Source organism: Amblyomma americanum, chromosome 1 (assembly GCF_052857255.1).
Source record: "Amblyomma americanum isolate KBUSLIRL-KWMA chromosome 1, ASM5285725v1, whole genome shotgun sequence".
Taxonomy (NCBI): Eukaryota; Metazoa; Arthropoda; class Arachnida; order Ixodida; family Ixodidae; genus Amblyomma; species Amblyomma americanum.
In genome coordinates this window covers 67,020,271-67,038,992 of record NC_135497.1, presented here as the reverse complement: position 1 = coordinate 67,038,992, position 18,722 = coordinate 67,020,271, and the positions used below count along the sequence as shown (strand labels likewise).

General features: G+C 43.6%; 2 protein-coding genes across 3 annotated transcripts in view; one reads left to right on the top strand and one right to left on the bottom strand.

Moving 5' to 3' along the window:
* Positions 1-3,765: 3,765 nt before the first annotated feature.
* On the bottom strand, positions 3,766-4,886 carry LOC144112949 (enoyl-CoA hydratase domain-containing protein 3, mitochondrial-like). Its single transcript, XM_077645793.1, has one exon. It carries the CDS (start codon positions 4,752-4,754, stop codon positions 3,822-3,824), a length of 933 nt encoding a protein of 310 aa, XP_077501919.1. The 5' UTR covers positions 4,755-4,886; the 3' UTR covers positions 3,766-3,821.
* A 232-nt stretch (positions 4,887-5,118) lies between these two features.
* Positions 5,119-18,722, top strand: part of Rrp5 (Ribosomal RNA Processing 5) — an 88,706-nt gene continuing 75,102 nt past the window's right edge. Inside the window, exons 1-6 of one of the 2 annotated variants that reach the window (XM_077645785.1) lie at positions 5,119-5,205; positions 9,147-9,253; positions 12,464-12,751; positions 14,227-14,394; positions 14,462-14,695; positions 17,502-17,567. In XM_077645785.1, coding sequence (XP_077501911.1) covers positions 9,167-9,253; positions 12,464-12,751; positions 14,227-14,394; positions 14,462-14,695; positions 17,502-17,567 — 843 coding nt within the window. In that variant the 5' untranslated portion in view covers positions 5,119-5,205; positions 9,147-9,166. Of the gene's footprint in view, positions 5,225-9,146; positions 9,254-12,463; positions 12,752-14,226; positions 14,395-14,461; positions 14,696-17,501; positions 17,568-18,722 lie in introns of both variants that reach the window. The other variant, XM_077645786.1, reaches the window with a different exon arrangement.

The following is an 18,722-nucleotide window of genomic DNA, read 5'->3' as shown; positions in this document are numbered from 1 at the left end:
CGCCAAAAAAGATCTAGAAAACTTCTTCGTAAGAACTCGTTAAGAACATGTTTAGACATTTTTATTTTTTTGGAAATGGCTGCTTATATGAAGCCTATAGACTCAAGAACAGAATGCTATATATTTAGAACCCTCTAAAATCAACCAGTGGGATTTCATTAGGTTTAGTGCTCATGCTTTTTTTAGAGCTGCAGATTTTGTTTGCTCAGATATGTGCAGTATAGCTCGAACTGCAAAGAGTAGGCAGCTGCCCTTTGCAGCATAAATACACATGAAAATGAGGCAAGAAAACCTGCTTCATCAGTCTATGCCATAGTTTCATCAGTACATCAGTTTCTGCCAGCACTGTGCATGGAGCTTGAAACCAGCATAGTCGTATAAATTGTCTCGCACCCTACTATGTATGGTACGTCGACGCGCACTCTATATTGCCCTTATTACTCTTATTGTATATTGACTTTTAAGAAGGTTGCTATTCGCGAGGTTCGTTGCATGGACATTCCTGCTGCCCTAACGGCCGGCCGTGCACAATTATCCCATGTTAATGGCGCTGAGTCATGTACGTACATGACTAGGTCAGTCGTCGTTAATCACTGAAATAAAAGATGCATAAAAATTCATATGATTGGACTTAGGTTCACTGCGGCGTTAGATCACATCTACCGACTGTTTGTGTCAACTATGGACATACATGCAAAGATACGTTAGGAACAAACTGTTGTTAAAAAACCTCGCTAAAACGTTCCCAAGTAAACTTCTCGTCAGAGAAATTTTTAAAATGTTGCGTGGAAAACGTATATTTAGAGAAGTTTTTAAAATGTTTGTGAATAAACCTCTTTTGTCATTGTTTTTAAAATGTTTGTGGATAAACCTCCATTGCTGAGATGTTTTTTAAACGTTTCAATCTAGAATTAGACATTGCTAGATGTTTGGAGTTGTTTGAAGACGTTTTATAGAAGTTATGTGTCTTGTGGGTTGTGACTCACACCCTACCCACGTGCCCTCCCCCACGCCTTTTGCATCACAGCTTTGGTTATTTTGACCCCTTAATGCATACATAACGATGCTAGCTACTGCCCCCAGTCACCCCTGAAGGAGCCGAGCCGGCTCCGAAACGTTGGGTTTCAATTTAAAGTTTTTGGTTGGAGATGTGCAGAGTTTATTATTATGGATTCGAAGATATGTAATGCTGATGTGATCGACAAAATTAAACTTAACAATCTCACGTTAGCAGCACTTTCCAAGGGTTTACTGGGAAAGCAGCTCCAGCAAATTGTGGCACTGTTCACTGCGACCAAAGCTACCTAGAAGACGCCACAGCTTTACGAAATCCAGTCTGGTATACACCTTGATGTATCAATGTACTAATACTGAAACGCTCATTCGGACGATTTCTGAGAACACTCTAGTAGGAAATCATGTACAAAGTTGGCACTTTGTACATGATACTTTTGTTTATGCACAGCTATGGTTCATGACTGCAGTTACTTCACTGAAAGCGCAGCCAAACTAAAAAAAGAAAAGGTATGCTGATATGCTTTTTTTTTTTCATTCTTATGGACGTAGATGCACAACTGCTGTAATCAACGCTCTCCTCAGCAATGCATCAACAAATCAACAATATGAGCCATATGTTGTATTGCAATTTCCTGCATTAATTGTACCTACCATCCCACTACCCCCAATTACACCTTCAGGGCCATGACAGCGCTTGTAATAAATGAAAAGAAACAGATAAATAAAAGGGCAGGCCAACACGTATAAGGCACCAATAAAACTAAAATAATGTCATACGTACACAACTCTCTTTATGTTGGAGAATGTGGTGTAGGTGCACTATACAGACGTTGAGACCATCTGCCATATAGAACATCAGGAAAAAGCTGAGCTGTGAAGCTCCCACATGCTCTACCTGCACTCTACAAAGCAGGGGTTCCAAGGGTAGCAAAAAAGGTCTACTAATCCGCAATGTTTATAACTGCACTACAACGCTGCCTTTCTTCACAGGCACATTATCTGCAATACTTCAGTGAGCTCATGCATGCCTCAACATAAGCGAGAGTAGGCAGCTATAATTTTCTCTCTACAGTGTTTCACCAAATATCTCTTTCAAACAAAATTAAGGTTAAAAAAGTTTAAGCCTTCATTTTTTCTTTTTTCATTCGCTCATGGCTTCCTAGAGTTGTGAAAATACACTAGCATAATTGTGTGCGAGTGTACTGCATCCAGACTTTAGAGCCATAAAAACTGGAAAATTGAAAAATGGTTTTTGAGGAAAGGAAATGGTGCAGCGACTGTCTGACATCTTCATGCACACCTCAAATGCACCTGCTATAAGGGAAGGGATAAAGAAGGGAGAGAAAGAAGACATAGGTGGCTGTAGTGGATGGCTCCGGAATAATTTCGACCACCTGAGGATCTTTAAAGTGCTCTGATATCGCACATCAGATGTGCGCCTTTTGCCGCTGCGGCCAGGTTCGAACCTGGGAACTCTGGCTCAGTAGCCGAGCGCCCTAACCAATGACTCACTGCGGCGGGTCATAGCCATAGCCTCTATTCTCTAGAATTAGGCATGCCAGCACTGCATGTCAACAACATATATGTGGTAACGTATGATAGTGTAAAGATAAAAATACTGCTTCTGTCTCCAGCTATAGGCACTTTCTTGCAACAGACAGCTGAATATTACTTCTGTTCATGTTTTATCACGAAAACATTTAGGAAATTGAACACAGAGGCTGAGGATTTGCTTAAACAGGCTGAATAAATCTTGCAGCTTTGCATCTGCCATGCCTTGTCAAGATGAAAAACGTGCATCACATGTATCAGAATGCATCACGGACGATTCTAGTGTCTTTTTGCTACCACTGAAGTAAAAGCGCGAGGAAAAGAAATGCGAACAACAGAGCACCTAGGCTCCGCTCTGTCTGCCCCCCCCCCCCATTTGTTTCCATCACCCCTGCACATTCTGGTTATTTCTTGTTACAGTTTGTATCAGTATGGCTGTGTTACAACTATTGTACAACCATAACTTTGGTGTAAGCAAGCAACAGTTTGAATGGGACCAAATACTGAATGCAGTACCATTTTCAATATTTGTTCGAATACAACACATCTCTTCGTTCAACTTGTAGGCATTCTCTTAGTACTCACAAGGGCATCACTGCTATATACTGATTTGCTGGCTAGTAAATGCAATTCTTTAAAAGCCTGGAAGAGCCTTAATAAATTCGACAGCAATGTCGATCAGTGGCCCTTAGCCCATTTGTATGAAACTTAACTTTATATTTTCTTTTTTTACTTATTAGACTGCCTTGAACATTCAACAGCTACCGTAGTTTACTGAATGGAAATTGCAATATTTAAGAGCCACTTTGTAAACTCAGAGGAAATAACATGGCAGCACTGCACACAAAAATGGTGGAGGCCATAGTGGATGGCTGAATATGTTTTTCACTAGCATATAGCATTAGTCACCTGGTATGAGTGCCTTTCTAAGCAGTAACAAGTGTTCCATCATTGTCATTATTCAGTAGAGTATAGTCTTGTAAACAGGCAAGCATCTTTATGTGTGAACAAACCAAAACCCTGGAGGATTTGTGGGAAACCATCTAGTATGCGGTCTGGACAATGTCTTTTCAGGCTTTAACTCCCACTTTCAGAAACTATGAAATGTACGGTTCATTCCCCATTCCTTGTCAAATTTTTCCCTGAATGACTTTACTTCAATATCGAAACTACAATTTTCCATTGCAGTGTCAAGAATTTCCTAATACAAATGATCACAGAAATTTATTGCTGAAAGATTGTGAGCCCAGGCATTAAACTTTTCGGTCTGTGTGCTCCCAGTGCGGTTTCCTCTTCTCAGCAAATGCGTTGATACCTTCCTGGGAGTCACAGTACTGCAAGTTGTGCAGCATCACTTGTTCGCCCTCCGCGTACGCGTCCTCAATGCCCATCTGAATCTGCCTGTAGTAAAACTTTTTGCCTAGGGCAAGAACGGATCTGCTCTTGGCCACGATGGCTGACGTCACACGGTCAGTTTCTTCCTGCAGCTTTTCTTCCGGTACCACCTTGCTCACGAGGCCGCTTGCCAGCGCTTCCTGCGCATTTATCGCGTTGCCAGTCATCAGCATGTAGGCGGACGTCTTCTGGGGAACGCAACGGGCCACCGCTATGCCAGGCGTTGAGCAGAAGAGACCGAACGCAGCACCGGGAAGCGAGAAGGACGACTTGTCCGTGGCTAGCACGATGTCGCAGGTGGCGACGAGCTGACAACCCGCGGCCGCAGCTAGACCGTTCACCTGCGCAACGACGGGGACGGACAGCCGTCGTATAGAGGTCATCACACGGGTGCAAAGACTGAAGATCTCCTGAATTTTGGCCGTATCGCTGGAATCAATTTTCAGCTCCTTGAGGTCATGTCCCGAGCTGAAAACAGGACCGCTGCTGCAGAGAACGACGCAGCGAACGGAACTTTCCACATCAGTCTTCTTGAACTGGGCGTCCAGCTCCCGAAGCATAGCCAACGACAGCACGTTCCGCTTTTTTGGGTTGTTGAGGGTAATCTTCCGCACACCACCCGCATCGTGCACCGAGACGAGATCAGCAGAGCGAAGCAGTGCTGTCGAATGAACCTGCTTCGTCAGGCTAGTACGCGTTATCTCGCGTTTCATTTTCGAAAACAAACGTGGTAAACAATAGCGCATTGTCCCACAAGTTCTTATGCTAAGGCAAGAAAACGTGGGCATCATTATGAGTAAGCTACGCAAAATGTTTACACTGTTTTAGCCAGGACATGAAAATATAGAGGTTCTACGGGCTGAGGTGAACCACATACCTCAAGGCAGAGGCAGATAAAAACAAGCACTGACTTGGCTTGCTTACTGTCTTGTTTTGGTAAACTAGTAAGTATAAGTTACTTATGAAAAACAACTACTACATGTGCTAAAATATTTTAAAAATGAACTTCAAAAAGAAATTTTTAATAAAATTAACTTAATGTACACAAAATACTACAGCGGTTATAGTTGTAGTCAATGTAACTGCCCAAAGGCACCAAAGGGCTTAAAGTGGTTTGAAGCAGTGTTTGTCTGGCCACGTAATCCTTTTTTTTTTGTAGTGTTTGCTTGCTGTTTTCCACGTGCGGCAGGCGGCGGGCTTCAGCTCTTCGCTCCTTTGCCGAGTAGTCTTTTGGCATACAAGGTAAACCGTTATTTTGCACGTAAGTCGCCCTTGCAGGGCACATACGTGTGCTCCCCATCGAAGGTTTTTCTTTTTTTTTTTTGATGGAGGTACTTCGAAGAATGCACATAAATCTGTTTATGCGCACTTGTGCTGCTTGAGTCTGTCATCTTGCCCAAACGACCACTGTGTTGACCATGGATATAAATCTTTTTGTTTGTTAATGGAGGGTTCTTTAGTTAACATATCGGTGTGTATGTGTGAAATGTGGTCTAATACCTGTTCAACACGGCAGCCTTTTTTGCTGGGATAGATTCATTTGGCACGAGGTAGCCACGTGTAGATTGTTGGCAAGCAGACTGTTTTGCTGTGTTCCCGCCGGGCCATTGGTGTTGCTAGATTTGATTATAGCGATGCTGTGGGTCAAAAGCGCGATTACTGCAATGGTTTGAGCACTTCTTGATTACCTGTCGCTAGTTGGGCGGCAGGTTTTTATTTTGCTGTAGCCTTCAGCTCTAATAGTCGATGGGCGCAGGCTTGGGAGGGACAGGCCCCTTACCGCTTGACATCATGTATGATACGCTGCGTATTTCTTGAACGGTAAGAAAGAAAGTATTGCTCATTCGGCATCACAGTGCCCCTGTGAAGTGTCGGGAAGGTTTTTCCTGCGGTTTTCTTTCCAAATGTGCGTGGAGGCAGTGTCGTGTGTTTCTTGAAGAAATTCGGTAGGTAAAGAAAATTAATTTTTTTTTAAATTCTAACAGGCGGTATAAAAAATTATTAGGTAGTAAAATGGCCTTTTTTTTTTTCGTTCTACAGTCTCTGGCGCAACAGGCCTTCTGAGTGCATTGTGAGAGAGGAGCTTGCATATCACATAAAATACAGCATGCAGTTTGAGCAATTTTGCTATTCTGTTTCGTTTGTAATTTCAGTAGCAGAAAATTATTCCCGCGCAAGCATGTGGCTTTGTATACTGTTTAGTGTTCGGAAGATTAGGTTCTCTTTTTTTTAATTAAGAACTGTTCTTAAGTGGTGACGGGACTCCAGCATTTTATGGTGAAACCAAAGTAGGGCTGCAACCAAAGTACCGCAGCAGTGGCCTAGTCGTTTGAGCATCCTCCTCGCAGGCGAGAGGTGTGGGGTTCGATCCCCAGTGCCGCTGGGTACCCACCAGTGGTACAATGGGTACAAGCTTTCCCCTGGTCTGGTGCTCGGCTTATTTAGGGTGAAATGCTTGGGAAATGGGTCTTCGACCTCATCTTGAGGGGAAGAACGAACCTTGTGTCATGGCGCTCTTTGGCCACAGATACCCTTGCGCCATAAAAAATTCATCATCATCATCAAAGTAGGGCCCTGTTTATATAGCTTGCGTCAATGTTGCAGCAGCTGCCATGCTGTCGAACTAGGAGCTCTGCGACAAGGTGCCTGTTTCTATAATCTGCTTATCAAAGCCTGTTCTGGCTTGCACTGCTATATCGGATACGACTGCGTCACCATTATGGCATCTGTTAGGTCACGTGCAAGCTCTTTATCCATTCAGCTGGTGGGGATAGGGGCACGTCCAGGCCCCAGGACTGGGCACGATGCTTGGAGAAAGTATCTTCAATACTGCTACCCGATATCCTCAAATTGTATTTCCAATACCAATACAAGATTCTCAACGAAAATTGATTTCCGATACAGATAGTTGATACTGTATCATAGATACTTCCATACACCACTGAAATTATTTGGTAAGTTAAAAAAATTTTTCTGTGGTGCCTGGAATTTTTAATGCATTTGATATAGCGCATTGTATTTGAAAGGGTTTAAATGAATCTGGCTGCACAGATCTGTATTTTCACTGTATAAACCTTGCTGCATGTCGCTGAAATTTGTAAGTTTTATCTGCTTGTTTTTTTTCTGAACGGATCCCATACAACACTTCCGTACTCCAGCTTGGAGTGTACTAGAGTCATGTTAGCAGTAAAGCTGACATTTGCAGTTGCAAAACTTGGTTTACGTTTCAAATACCCAAGTTTTTGCTCAGCTGATGCGCAAATGTTACTAAGTCTGTTATTATTATTATTATTCAAATATTATATGTGCAGATAAAAAATGTTGTAACCACATGTTTTTTTTTTTTTTTTTCTGAAAGCCAAGGTTGGTTTCGGTCCTCCCATCCCATTTTGTGGTCATTAATTTTTTTTGTGACCAAAAATAAAAATTTACTTGATAAGGGAAGGGGTTCAATACTTCATTCAGTTATCGGCTTGTGTTGTCCATGCCTGTGGGCTGCATACTTATGTCCAGTGAAAGTTGTGAGTCATGACGATCACTTTTTGATATGGTGGTGTGATATCAGCTGTGGAATGCAGTGTCAAAAACAAAACTATGTAGACACTGTGCATGTCAAGCCTATGTTTCCTTTTGAGTTCATAAGTGAACAGTGCAATCTGAGACACACGCTCTTCACTTCATGATGCTTTATAACCAACTAGCCTGCGAAAACTTCTCAATGTAGTTGGCACTTTTTTGTTTTTTCCAAGCAATATTATGCTTCTATAGAATGTCTTTATCAGTACCATCTGCAAAGTGTGTGTGACCTGCCTGACTTGCCCGTGATAATTCTTCCTTTCCAGCTCATGATTGTTATGGTGATGATGGCTATGCCCTTTATAACAGTTGCTATTGCCTCTTGGCGGGGCAGCACTAAAAAGAAAAGCAAAATAAAATACAAACTAGTAGACTCGGGAAAGGAAAAAACGCTGCAGATTAGTTCACTCCACAGTTAAACATGTCCATTTTGTACACTGTTTACTTCGCATCACAATTCACATAGTCACATTGCTAACTAGTGTGGCTAGACTATGGACTACTGCAACTTCCTATGCCACCACCAAAACTACAGGCCGCACTTAGTGCTCTCAGCCACTCTGTGGTCGACATGCTGAAGAATTTACATACGTCGATGTCGCCTATGTCTCTTCTGCAGCTGTCCATTTGGTTGGCTCACTTCTCATGATAGCTTGCTGGTTGCTTTCATATTCAAAATGCTTGTGTAATGGTGTGAATAGAGCTGGTGCACACAGTGAACTTATCTTTCGAGGAAAATCGCATTTTCGTTGCATGTAAAGTAGCATTCTAGCACTTTTTGAACTATAAATTCTCCCAATCATAAGTTCATGTGCCAGTGAACATCAGAGTAAAAATATAGTTGCTGTATGTGTAGTAAAAGGCCTGCGGGTTTGCTTTAAAAATTGGTTTCCATTTCTTGGACCTTGTCAAATTCTTGCTGTGATGCATTTTCATTACTATTGCTTGGTTTATGGGGGTTTAACGCCCCAAAGAGACTCGGGCTACGAGGGACGCTGTAGTGAAGGGCTCCGGAAGTTTAAAGCACCTGGGCCTCTAGCATTTCGCCTCCTTTGAAATTCGACTGCCGCGGCCGGGATCGAACCCGCGGCTTTCGGGTCAGCAGATGAGCGCCATAACGACTGAGCCGCCGCGGACTGGTTTCATTACTATTGCATCAAGCCAGAGATGCCAGCTGTCATTTGACGGATTTGTTTAATGCCACAAATGGAAAGTGCTCGTTGGAGTGAAAAGTTGGTATACGCTAAAGAAGCCTGGAAAGTTGTGCACCAAATCTGGCAGTAATCAAATTATTTATGCAAGAAAAACATGCATGTTTGAAGCGCAGCCTAATAAAAAAAACTAGACTAGATTCACTGTAGGCAGCTTATTGATTGCAGTAGGGGGAGCGCATGCGTGCCCAGTGGCCACGGCCACAATGGAGTGCTAAATTCATCTTAGAAATCGCTGCTACTGTAGCACATTCCCACAAAAACCTGCAGATATGCAATATATACAGTTGTGTACATGTCATCTTAATTGTGAGGATAACTGCTGGGAATTGTTTGCTTCTTTTCTCATGGTGATGGATGTAATCTTAGTGCTTTGGTGGTATGTTTTTTGTGCAGAAGTGAGATACTGAAGAACCATGGAAGAAATCTTGCCCCGTGGGGAAGTGCGGAGGGGGCCGTCTTCTGTGAAGAAGTCAAATCTTGAGAAAGATGACCTTTTCAAGGTGAGCAAAGCATCACATGCAATATTGACTTAGTGCAAGCAGAATATCTATGTAGAAATCGGCTATCTTCTGTTGTTATTCAAAAGGAATGGAAGGTATGTAGTAATGTCATTCTCTGCTTTGAATGCAAAAACGGCTGCAGCATTTAAGAAGTAAGCTTTCAACTTCACAAATGTTACAGGTTTGCTGTGTCTTGTTGAAGTGAAGCTGTAGACACCATTGCACTGCCTGAAGCTTTTGACGCTTATGCTTAGTTTCCAATGTTTTATTCACTGCAAAGTCACCTCAAATTGCAGTGCAGCAGTAATGAAATATTATCAGCACCACTTATTTATCTTTTTTGCATTGCCCTATGCTGTCTATTTGTGAAACAGTCTTCCTGTGACACCTCAGTGCAGCTGATACACTATTCTTAGTCATCTTGTAGAGCACTTTGTGAACACTGTATAGCACACTATTTATCAGTGATACCTGAAATTTTTTTTCTAATTTATATGCCTTTGAATTGCATGGGAATGATTTTCTATGCTTTTTACGTGACCTTATTTGCACCATGCAGTTTCTTGCCTTTCCCTGTATTTTAATGCAGCTTTGTTTGATGGGAATGGTGATGTTTCTAGAGAATTATATTCCTTCATTTGCACTTGTAATCGTGCAGATGTGTGTATTCACTAATTATTTTTACATGCATATTTGTGTGTCGTGCACATTTTTATACTACTGCCTTATTCATTGCCTCCCTGCAAATATTTATAGTATTGTACAAGTGAAATTACTGAAACAAGAAAAAAAATTACGAGATGCTGAGACGTGATGTGGCAATTCTATGAAAGCAGTTGCATTTACCCTGGATCATTACTTTGATGCCTTTCATCTCTATGCCGAGGCTACACACGAATGACATAATTTTTCTGGGGGGGAGGAAGTTGAGGGTGGTGGTGGGGGCGGGTGAGTGGGCAGCCCCCTGGCTGGGGGGTGGGGATGTTTTTGGTGGGCAGTGCTTTTAGAGGGTATAGCTGGCTTTCCCACTGTGTATTTGAATTCGATTTTGTTGTTGCCTTTTCGTTCTGCTGCTGTGTGGGCGGAGGTAGGATGGTGCTTCTGGAGGGTGAAGGTGCCTGGGTGGGTGGGAAGTCCGTAGCTATGGAGGAGTGCTGGGGAGGTAGCTGCTGGGTGGTGTTTTGGGAGGGTAGAGGCTTCACTATCCAAGGTTACAGGTGGACAGATGCCGGCTTTTTCGCATTGTGTCACTGGTGCTACTCCCGCAGTAAAAGTTCGATGCTTCAGGTGAACATGTTAATATCGCAGTGTGATCTGTGTGCATTGATTTGTGACGTGCTAAGAATTATTTTTTCAGTATTGAAAACCAGAGTGTTTACTGAGTGCTATCCATTTGAGGGGGGTGAGGGGGTGGGGGGAATAATGAATAAAGTATTTCCCATCAGGCCGGCTTTAAACAGATCAAGAAGTGTGGCTCATCATTTAACTAGCGAGTGCACTTGTGCACCAGGAATCTCCTTGTTGTAGTGGAATAATTGTTTTCTTTAGGTGGAGAGGCTCTTGCCAGAATGCTTGCCCTGATGGGTTGCATGCTAGAACTGAGATAGCCGAACCTCATGCGTGCATGCCTTATGAATTCCCCTTTGGAGCACAGCTCTTATACACCCGTTTGTGGGTTGACCTGCATCGCTGTCACCGTTGTTGTAACCGAGTGCTAGGGGAGGGGAGCAAGGGGAGTGCGAGTGCGCTCTTCTCGAGACCGGTTGTGCCAGTAGTGCCAACCTGTTGGCGTGAGAGCGCGCCGCGCGCGCCGTCATTGCCGTTGTTTATCTCCACTGCATGTGCGGAGGTGGGGTGGCTAAAAGATTGGAGGTTTGTGTGCGGCGGCACACGCACTCATGTCCTGCCTCCCCTCAGTCACGTTGTGCTCCGCTCCGTTGGCGGGCGGTGCGGTGAAATGTGCTGCACGCGATAGATTGTCCGCGTCGGCCACGCCACTCACAGTGTTGTCTTCCTAGTATACACCTTCTGCTTATGAACCATGCACTCGTGCAGCAGGTAGAGCATATCTCCATCCATTTTTCCATCCACAAAGCCACCTTCATGACAATCAAAGACTAGGAGAGGAGAATTACTTGAAGAAAGAGCATGTGTGGAAAATAAAAAGTGCTTTGTAACTGTAGATGCATACACCTATCTCTCAAATTGTTTTCTTCAACATATTGCAAAATCAAAACACCTATAGAGCTGCGCTCAAATTTCGCATTAGGGAGTATCGTAATCGCCCTTACAATTTTTTAAGGTGGCGTTGTTCACTTTTTATCAGCAAGGTGGCTTGAGTGCTTTGAGTTTGATGCTCAAAGGCTTCGCGCCACTGGTATGTGGCACTCCGCTGTTGAGGATGGGTTGTCAAGTGGCAGGCGTAGGTGAGGGCGAGTGCTGTCAGAGTTGCAGTAAGACATCCTGATCTCCATAGTTGCATGTTGTCAGTTGGCATGGAAGTCTTGAGCCCAAGTGACAGCGTTTGCCTGTGTATTCTGACAGCAGTAAAATGTGTGAATTTGGAAATGGCCGTTATATTTGAGTTGTGTGCTTTGTGACGTGGTTTGTAGCAAATAATTAGAATCGCCCAGCATTTACGGAAAGTGAGCATAGCATCAGAAAAATTTTGTTGCTTAAGGTGTATGCAATAAATGATTTTAATGTTCACGGAGTGCAAAGGCAAGAAAGTTAGAAGCAGTGTTCACATGTTGTGTGGCATTCTACCAAGGGAGTTTCAGTGGTGAATGTCCTTTATTTCGTTGGAGTTTATGTGCATGAACACACAACCTAGCTTGAGTTTTGTTAGCTAGCTGTGCAGTCTGGTAGGTCATTTTATCTATTTTCACAATGGGGTGGTGTTGATTAACATTCTAAATTGGTACACACTGCACTCATGTTCAGGCTGTGAATTGGGCCCCCGGATGTGGTGTGTTGCCCTTTCTGCTATACTTTATTTAAATTTACTGTCCAGTGACTATAAATTTACTGTCCAATGACTATAAATTGTACTTAGACTTCTGCTGTTTTCTGGTGCTATCTTGGTGGCAGTAATTGTGGGCCAGTCTCATTTAATTGCTTGGCTTCTCATTTCCTTTCTCTCTGCTTGGTTCAAAGAGTAAAAAAAAAAAACTGACAGTGTCATTGTCATATGTGAGAAACTGCTTTCAGGCACGCGACAGTGGTCTACCGAAGAAACGCAGCAGGAAGCGACCAAAGAAGTCGCAGGAACTAGAGTCGGCAGAGGATATTGGCTCCTCTGTGGTTGTGGAGCCATTAACGATCCGGCTGTTGGCGGAAGGCTTGGTGCTGCTGGGCCGCGTGCAGCAGGTGCAAGACTTTGGGTTGCGCGTGTCACTCCCAGGGGCCATCACAGGCCGTGTGGCTCTGACCAACATATCACAACCGTACAGCCTCCTGTTGCGCCAGTTTGCCCAGGGAGTACAGGAGGAAACCATGGTGAGGTCTTTTCATTTTTGGCAGTAGAGAGTGGGGCAAAGACGGTGCCTCAGAAGCATGTTTCTGTGGCACAGTCTGGCAACCTTGACTGGGAGGTTTATTTAATTTATTTGTACAATACTGCAAGCCAAAAAGGCCCAAGCAGAAGTGGGGGAATCATACAGTGGACCATCATTACACAATGCCAAATGCAGGGATTGACACATGATGAAAAAAAGCACAAAAATGGGGAAATACAGAAAACAAATTGTGACAATGCTGCTGATGCTGATGCTGCAAAGTGCATTGTTAGCAATGCGTTTTAACTGCACACCTGCTGAAGTTAGTTGCTGCGCTCCAGGACTGCAGTGCCTAAGGCTTTGCATTTCACTCAGAACCACTCCAAAAGCAGTAAAAGCAGCGAAGCAACTGCTGTGCAGTGATGGGAAAAATGATCAGGCATTCTCTGTTGTGATGCTGTGGCCTCCCAGTTGTGATGAAATTATGGCCTTGTCATGTATTTTACCAGGTGCATTAAAAGCAGCCTGGTTTAGTAGCTTTAATATAAAAAAACTGCTCTAGAAGGTGAAGTTTTGTGCTAGAACCCTCATTTAAGCTTGTGCTTTGCACTATCTCTGCAATCCCAACACTTGAGCTTTCTGTGAATAGTGAAGAAAATGCTCAGCTTTCATTGTGCTTTGTTTGCAGTGGTAGAGATGCTATGGATAGGTGCAGTGCTGTTTTTTTGCCTGGCTATTGGCATTGACTGTCAATGAGAGAACTGCAGAACGCTGTGCACTGGTACCTGAGCAGATATGGAGAACTGTTGATGAGGATTAATTTTATTGGTGCAAGGTCAGCTTCGGCCAAAGTGTGCCATGGCACAAGGTATTTTGATTACACATGGTGGGGTCAACGACCCATTTTCAAGCATTTCGCCCCAGAGAAGCTAAGCACCAGCACTGGAGGAACTTTGTATCACCGGTGGGTACCTGGCGGCACGGGGAATTGAACGCCGCACCTCCCGCATGCAAGGGCAATGCTCAAACCACTAGGCCACAAAACAGTAAGGTGATGCACGCTGTTCTGTATCATTGGAGATCACATCACTAATAAATTGTCTACGCATTGAGGATTTATTACTGATCTGATATCCAATAATGCAGAACAGCGTGCATCAGTTAACTTTTTGGGAAGTGTCCGTTTTAGGCTGAGCACAGCTATGGCTTTTTGCTGCTAAGCACGAGGTTGGAGGTTCAGTTCTTAATCATAGTGGTAGCATTTTGCTAGGAGGGAAATACAAAAATGCCCATATACCAAGATTTCAGTGTAATGTTTTAAATATCCCCAGCTGATCTAGAATGTAAAGCGTACTGTTGAGGTGCACCTTTAGCTCAACTGTAGCTTCAGCACATAAAAAAAAAGTGGAACATGTGCTTTTAATGTGTGTGTGCATATTGAATGCATGCTTGTTATGTATTCTCGACTCCCAACAGGAGATACTTCCCTTGCCAAAGCTATTTCAAGAAGGCCAGACTGTTGTCTGCAAAGTAATCTCCGCTGCTCCAGTAGAATGGGGATCCTCTAAGGTGTCTGTTAACCTTTCCTTGGACCCGTCAGCTGTGAATGCCTCCATGACGCCGTCAACACTACAGAAAGGAATGGTACGCAGGATTTTCATCAGGCTACTTGGGAAGCATTTCTGACAAGGGTTTCTATTTTGTGTTGCAGGTGCTTCAGGCGGCAGTGGCAAGCATAGAAGACCATGGCTACACCATGGATTGTGGAGTAGAAGGTGTTAATGCCTTCTTGTCTCGAGCTGAAGCAGCTGCATTTATCAAAAAATGCAATGCCGGTCATGCTCTTGCTGTTGGTCAGCTTATCCAGTGTGCTGTTTTAGCTGACACCAGGGGTGGCCGTGCTGTTCAGCTGACTGCCCGGCCTTCAACTGTCAATGCACCTGTGGTATGTAGATTATTGCAGTTTGCAGCTGTCATTTTTATCAGTTGTGGCCTTAGCCATCACTAGGCATTTGCTTTTTTTTAAATTTAGCAATGTGCTAAGTGGAGACGTGCATCTTGAAATAGTAAAAAAAATGTGAAAATTTAAGTTTCTCAAAAACGACATATTTGGGTTCAGTATACTGTAAAGTATCTACCTGCAAAATTTAAAAGTCTTACTTCACTTCCAGCTACTAAAAAAATCTTTATACAGTCGAGGCCACTTATAACAGCCGCAGTTATAACAAACGCTTGCTTATTATGAACGACGGCGGAACTACCGTCTAAATATGCATTAGGGCTACGGCACTGCGCCTCATAAAACAAACTGTGGCCGCACCACTCGGTTATAACGAATGAGGAGGTGCCGTAAACTCTCTCCCGCAGACGAAAAACGTGCGCTTTCCGTCATCGCTAAGAACGAAGAGCGCCTCCTAGCTCCCGTGATCCCCTTCAAGGGAAGTCTCAACCCCTCAAAAAGTAGCAAAAAAGGATGCGATAAAATTGCTGCGAACCGCCGGTCAAGCGCGCCCCGACAGGCTACGAGGTCAATCGGTGCACACGGGCGTGTCGTGTGGGCTAAGTGGAATCGGAAGCCTAGTAAGCGCCAGGCAGGGGCAGCATTCAAAGCGAAACTACTGCACATGGCCGTTGATCAAACAATGGCAGCGATTTGAGAAGTTTGTAAGCAGTGTCGACGTATGCCCTGCTGGCTCACCCGGTCTCGTGGTGTGCGTCGCCTCCCCAGTCGAAACTCTACCTACTTCGATGCAGTCGTGTGCAGGCAGTGCGCAGATGGCAGACAGCCCGTGTCACCCTTGTGTAAAGCGGTCAGGGAAAATCAGATATCTAAAATCAGTTATAATCGATGGTTTTTGGGTCAAGTGGTAGTTTGTCTTTCCTATAAGCCTATGGGCTCTTCCTCCGCGCAAAGGTTGCTTCAAGAGCTTAGCAGCTGCAGAGAGGTGCCGCTTTATATGAAGCCTGATGCGGTAATCGAGCGCTTTACACAAGGGTTGCGCATACTGTACGCCCTACGCGCACATGGCCTGCGGTAGCTTCGCTGCTGCATCCTTGTCAAAGATCGAGGTCGAGCAAGCGTACCTACCACCAGTTGCCGTGAACGTTTCAATCGTTTTTGACATTACGCATCCTTAAAGCGGCTTGTCCGCAGAAATTGTCTCGGTCAGGAGCACATGACCGTGCTAGAGAGCTTAGAAAGCGGTTTGATAGAGTCTGTTTGAAGAAACAGATGTGCACAATGGACTTTTAAGAGAAATAAACACCATTTTTCTCTTAGTGTAATTTTTTTACTGTAATAGGGGAAGTCCGCTTATTACGAACTTCCTATACAATGAACACAATTCACATGACGGTCAGGTTCGTTATAAGTGGGCTGAACTGCATTTACGCCTCTGAAGCACTGAAATGGTGATTTGAGAGCAAAACGAGGCCCAATTTCGTGCCCGTCGCTTCTTGCGACCGTGTCCCCGGTGGCCGCCATCTTGGTCTTGTTCGAAAGCTGGCGCCCTTCCCTACATCCTGGTATTATTACCCACTATTGTGAAATCCTTTCAGAATGTCTGCATTCCGCCATTTTCTGAGGCCTATACACCGACCTCAGAATGGCTGACGCACTCACTTCAAATGGAGATTTGACCACTTGATTAGCCGTGTGGAAGTTTTTGTTGTTTTTATGGTGCAATTTAAATGAATCTTATACCATTGAAGTTAGAAGTAAACTATGGAGATATGCTGTCTTTTATGGCTGAAGTGAAACATATCGAATTTTGTGAACAGTGTTGTCACCATAATTTCATAATTATGGTGCCGTGACATAACTGAACATTTTGTATGATGCTATACCACAATAACAATATAAATAGCATAGGTCCGCATGCAGGTCTTTGGCTACAGCCTCATTTCAGATGGAACCAAAAAATTGTGAGGGAAAGTGTCCTAACGACCCGTAAGAAATGACCTAATTTGGCTTCAGTTATTTTCCTATAATATGCTAACTAATTGAGATATACTTAAATTAATTATATTTTTGAAAACAGGAGAGATGCACTCGTGTACTGGCCGCACCCTGTTTTCCCAAAGGAAATATTAAAAAAAAAAAGATCCATGTAAGGGCTGCACCGGAACTTTCCACGACCCATGCAGGAATAGCCTTTGAAATGCGCGCATAGGAGATTTCAGGTGCCGCCCACGGATGGCTCCCGAGGCTGCGGCTCATCATCTTCAGTTTTGTCCTCCGCCGCGAGCTCTCGCTATCTATATTGGCATCAGTATCACCAGCTGTTTTTTGTCGGGAGTTGTGTTAGTTCAATGTAGTTGGGGCTTTTATGTGTTGCCGCCGAGCGTTGCGGTTTTAGCTCCTTACTTGGGTTGGCAAAACTCCTTACTTGCTTTGGCAAAATGAAGGAGTGTGGTGTGGGTCACCAGCAGTTGAGGTTCCAGGGCCAGTTAGATGGTGCTAAGCCGCAGGTTGACTGTTGTTCCTGCGCTACATTTTTTTTTTTTTTTCTGTGGCTCAACATACATCGGTTTTACCTCTATGCAATTCAGGCACTGCTCTTGAAGTGCCAATGCGTTGTGCAAGGTTCAGAGAATGATTTGCATGACACAGTTGACACATGGGAGGCACCCTGGTGGTGAAGTTAGTGAAATCACTGCTGTTTGCATTCTGTGTGCTTTCTTTTCTTTTTTGTGCTGTTCAGTTTTTAGGAAATGTGTGACACCTGGTTGTGTCTGCCGTTTTTGTCTAGGAGCTTCAGGACTTCAGCTTGGACCACGTTCTCCCTGGTTTCCGGGCAGAGCTTACAGTAATTGAGGTAATGTGCTTGCACTTACTTTTCTTTGCACTTGCTAAATGTGATGAAACAATCTTTGGGTTGTGGGGCCAATGAAGGTTTGTTAACTCTTTCGCTACTGCGAAAAAATGACTAATTTGAGTGTTTTAAATTGTTAAATGTACTGCGCATTGTAATTCATGAAACTGTAGCTTATTGGTTATACTTTCAAACGAAGAAACTCCAGAGTTATGTATGCAAAACTTTTTAAAAATTTGTTGGTTAAATATTTTGGTGGCACAAAAAATACAACCAAAACAAAAATAAGCTGCTGCACTGAGCCAAAAGTTGCAAAAAGTAATGTTAAAGTTGAAAAAGTATGACAGAAAAATTAACTTCATGTTTGAAGTATGACAGAAAAGTTACCTTCATGTTTGCCCTCATGTGCAACTTAGGTTTGCCACGGTTACCAGACAATGTTTGCTTCAGTTTGCCATGAATGGGAGCTAAGATCATTTCATGTTTAAATATATGTTAAAATTGCTAGTCATGCCAACAGCAATAACAACCATTGAAACACTGAAATGAGAAGCTTTTGCATTTACTTAGGTGAATGTATGAGCTATGCAGTGAACTTGGTTTAAAGCCCATTTTCATTTGTGGCAGCTTCTTGATCGTCTGGGGATTGTGCAGCTGATGGCAGGCTCCTTTCAACCACAGTGGGTGATGAAGGCAGAGTGGTGTTTTTGTTTGACTTCTATCACTCCTTTTACATTTTACTTTGAAGAAAAGCACTGTCGAACATCAAGGTTTACATGCTTCTAGCCTGCCTGCAGTCCTGAGGAATATAAAATGGTTTTCAGGTCACTGTTGCCTTGCACACTATTGGGCTGCCTGCAGTCCTGAGGAATATAAAATGGTTTGCAGGTCACTGTTGTCTTGTGCAGTGTTGGGGAATGTCACAAAATGAGTTGTTCGGATTGTATCCACCGATTGTGACTTGAGTTGTCTAGAGGTCTTTAAAAAGTAGTGGGCAGCCTATGAGGTAATATGAGAGCATGTAGGGCATCGTTAGGTGAAAATTTTGTTGTATCCTGTGCAGACTTATTTCCCAGCCCTCAGTCACTTGTAATGCTGTTAGCTCCCATTCTTGGGAAAATTCAGGCGACCTTCGTGCGGAAACTGCGGCAATCTTAA

What these genes read in the sequence shown, in the direction of transcription:
- LOC144112949 (XM_077645793.1), bottom strand. Translation starts at nt 4,754, where the DNA reads ATGATGCCCACGTTTTCTTGCCTTAGCATAAGAACTTGTGGGACAATG.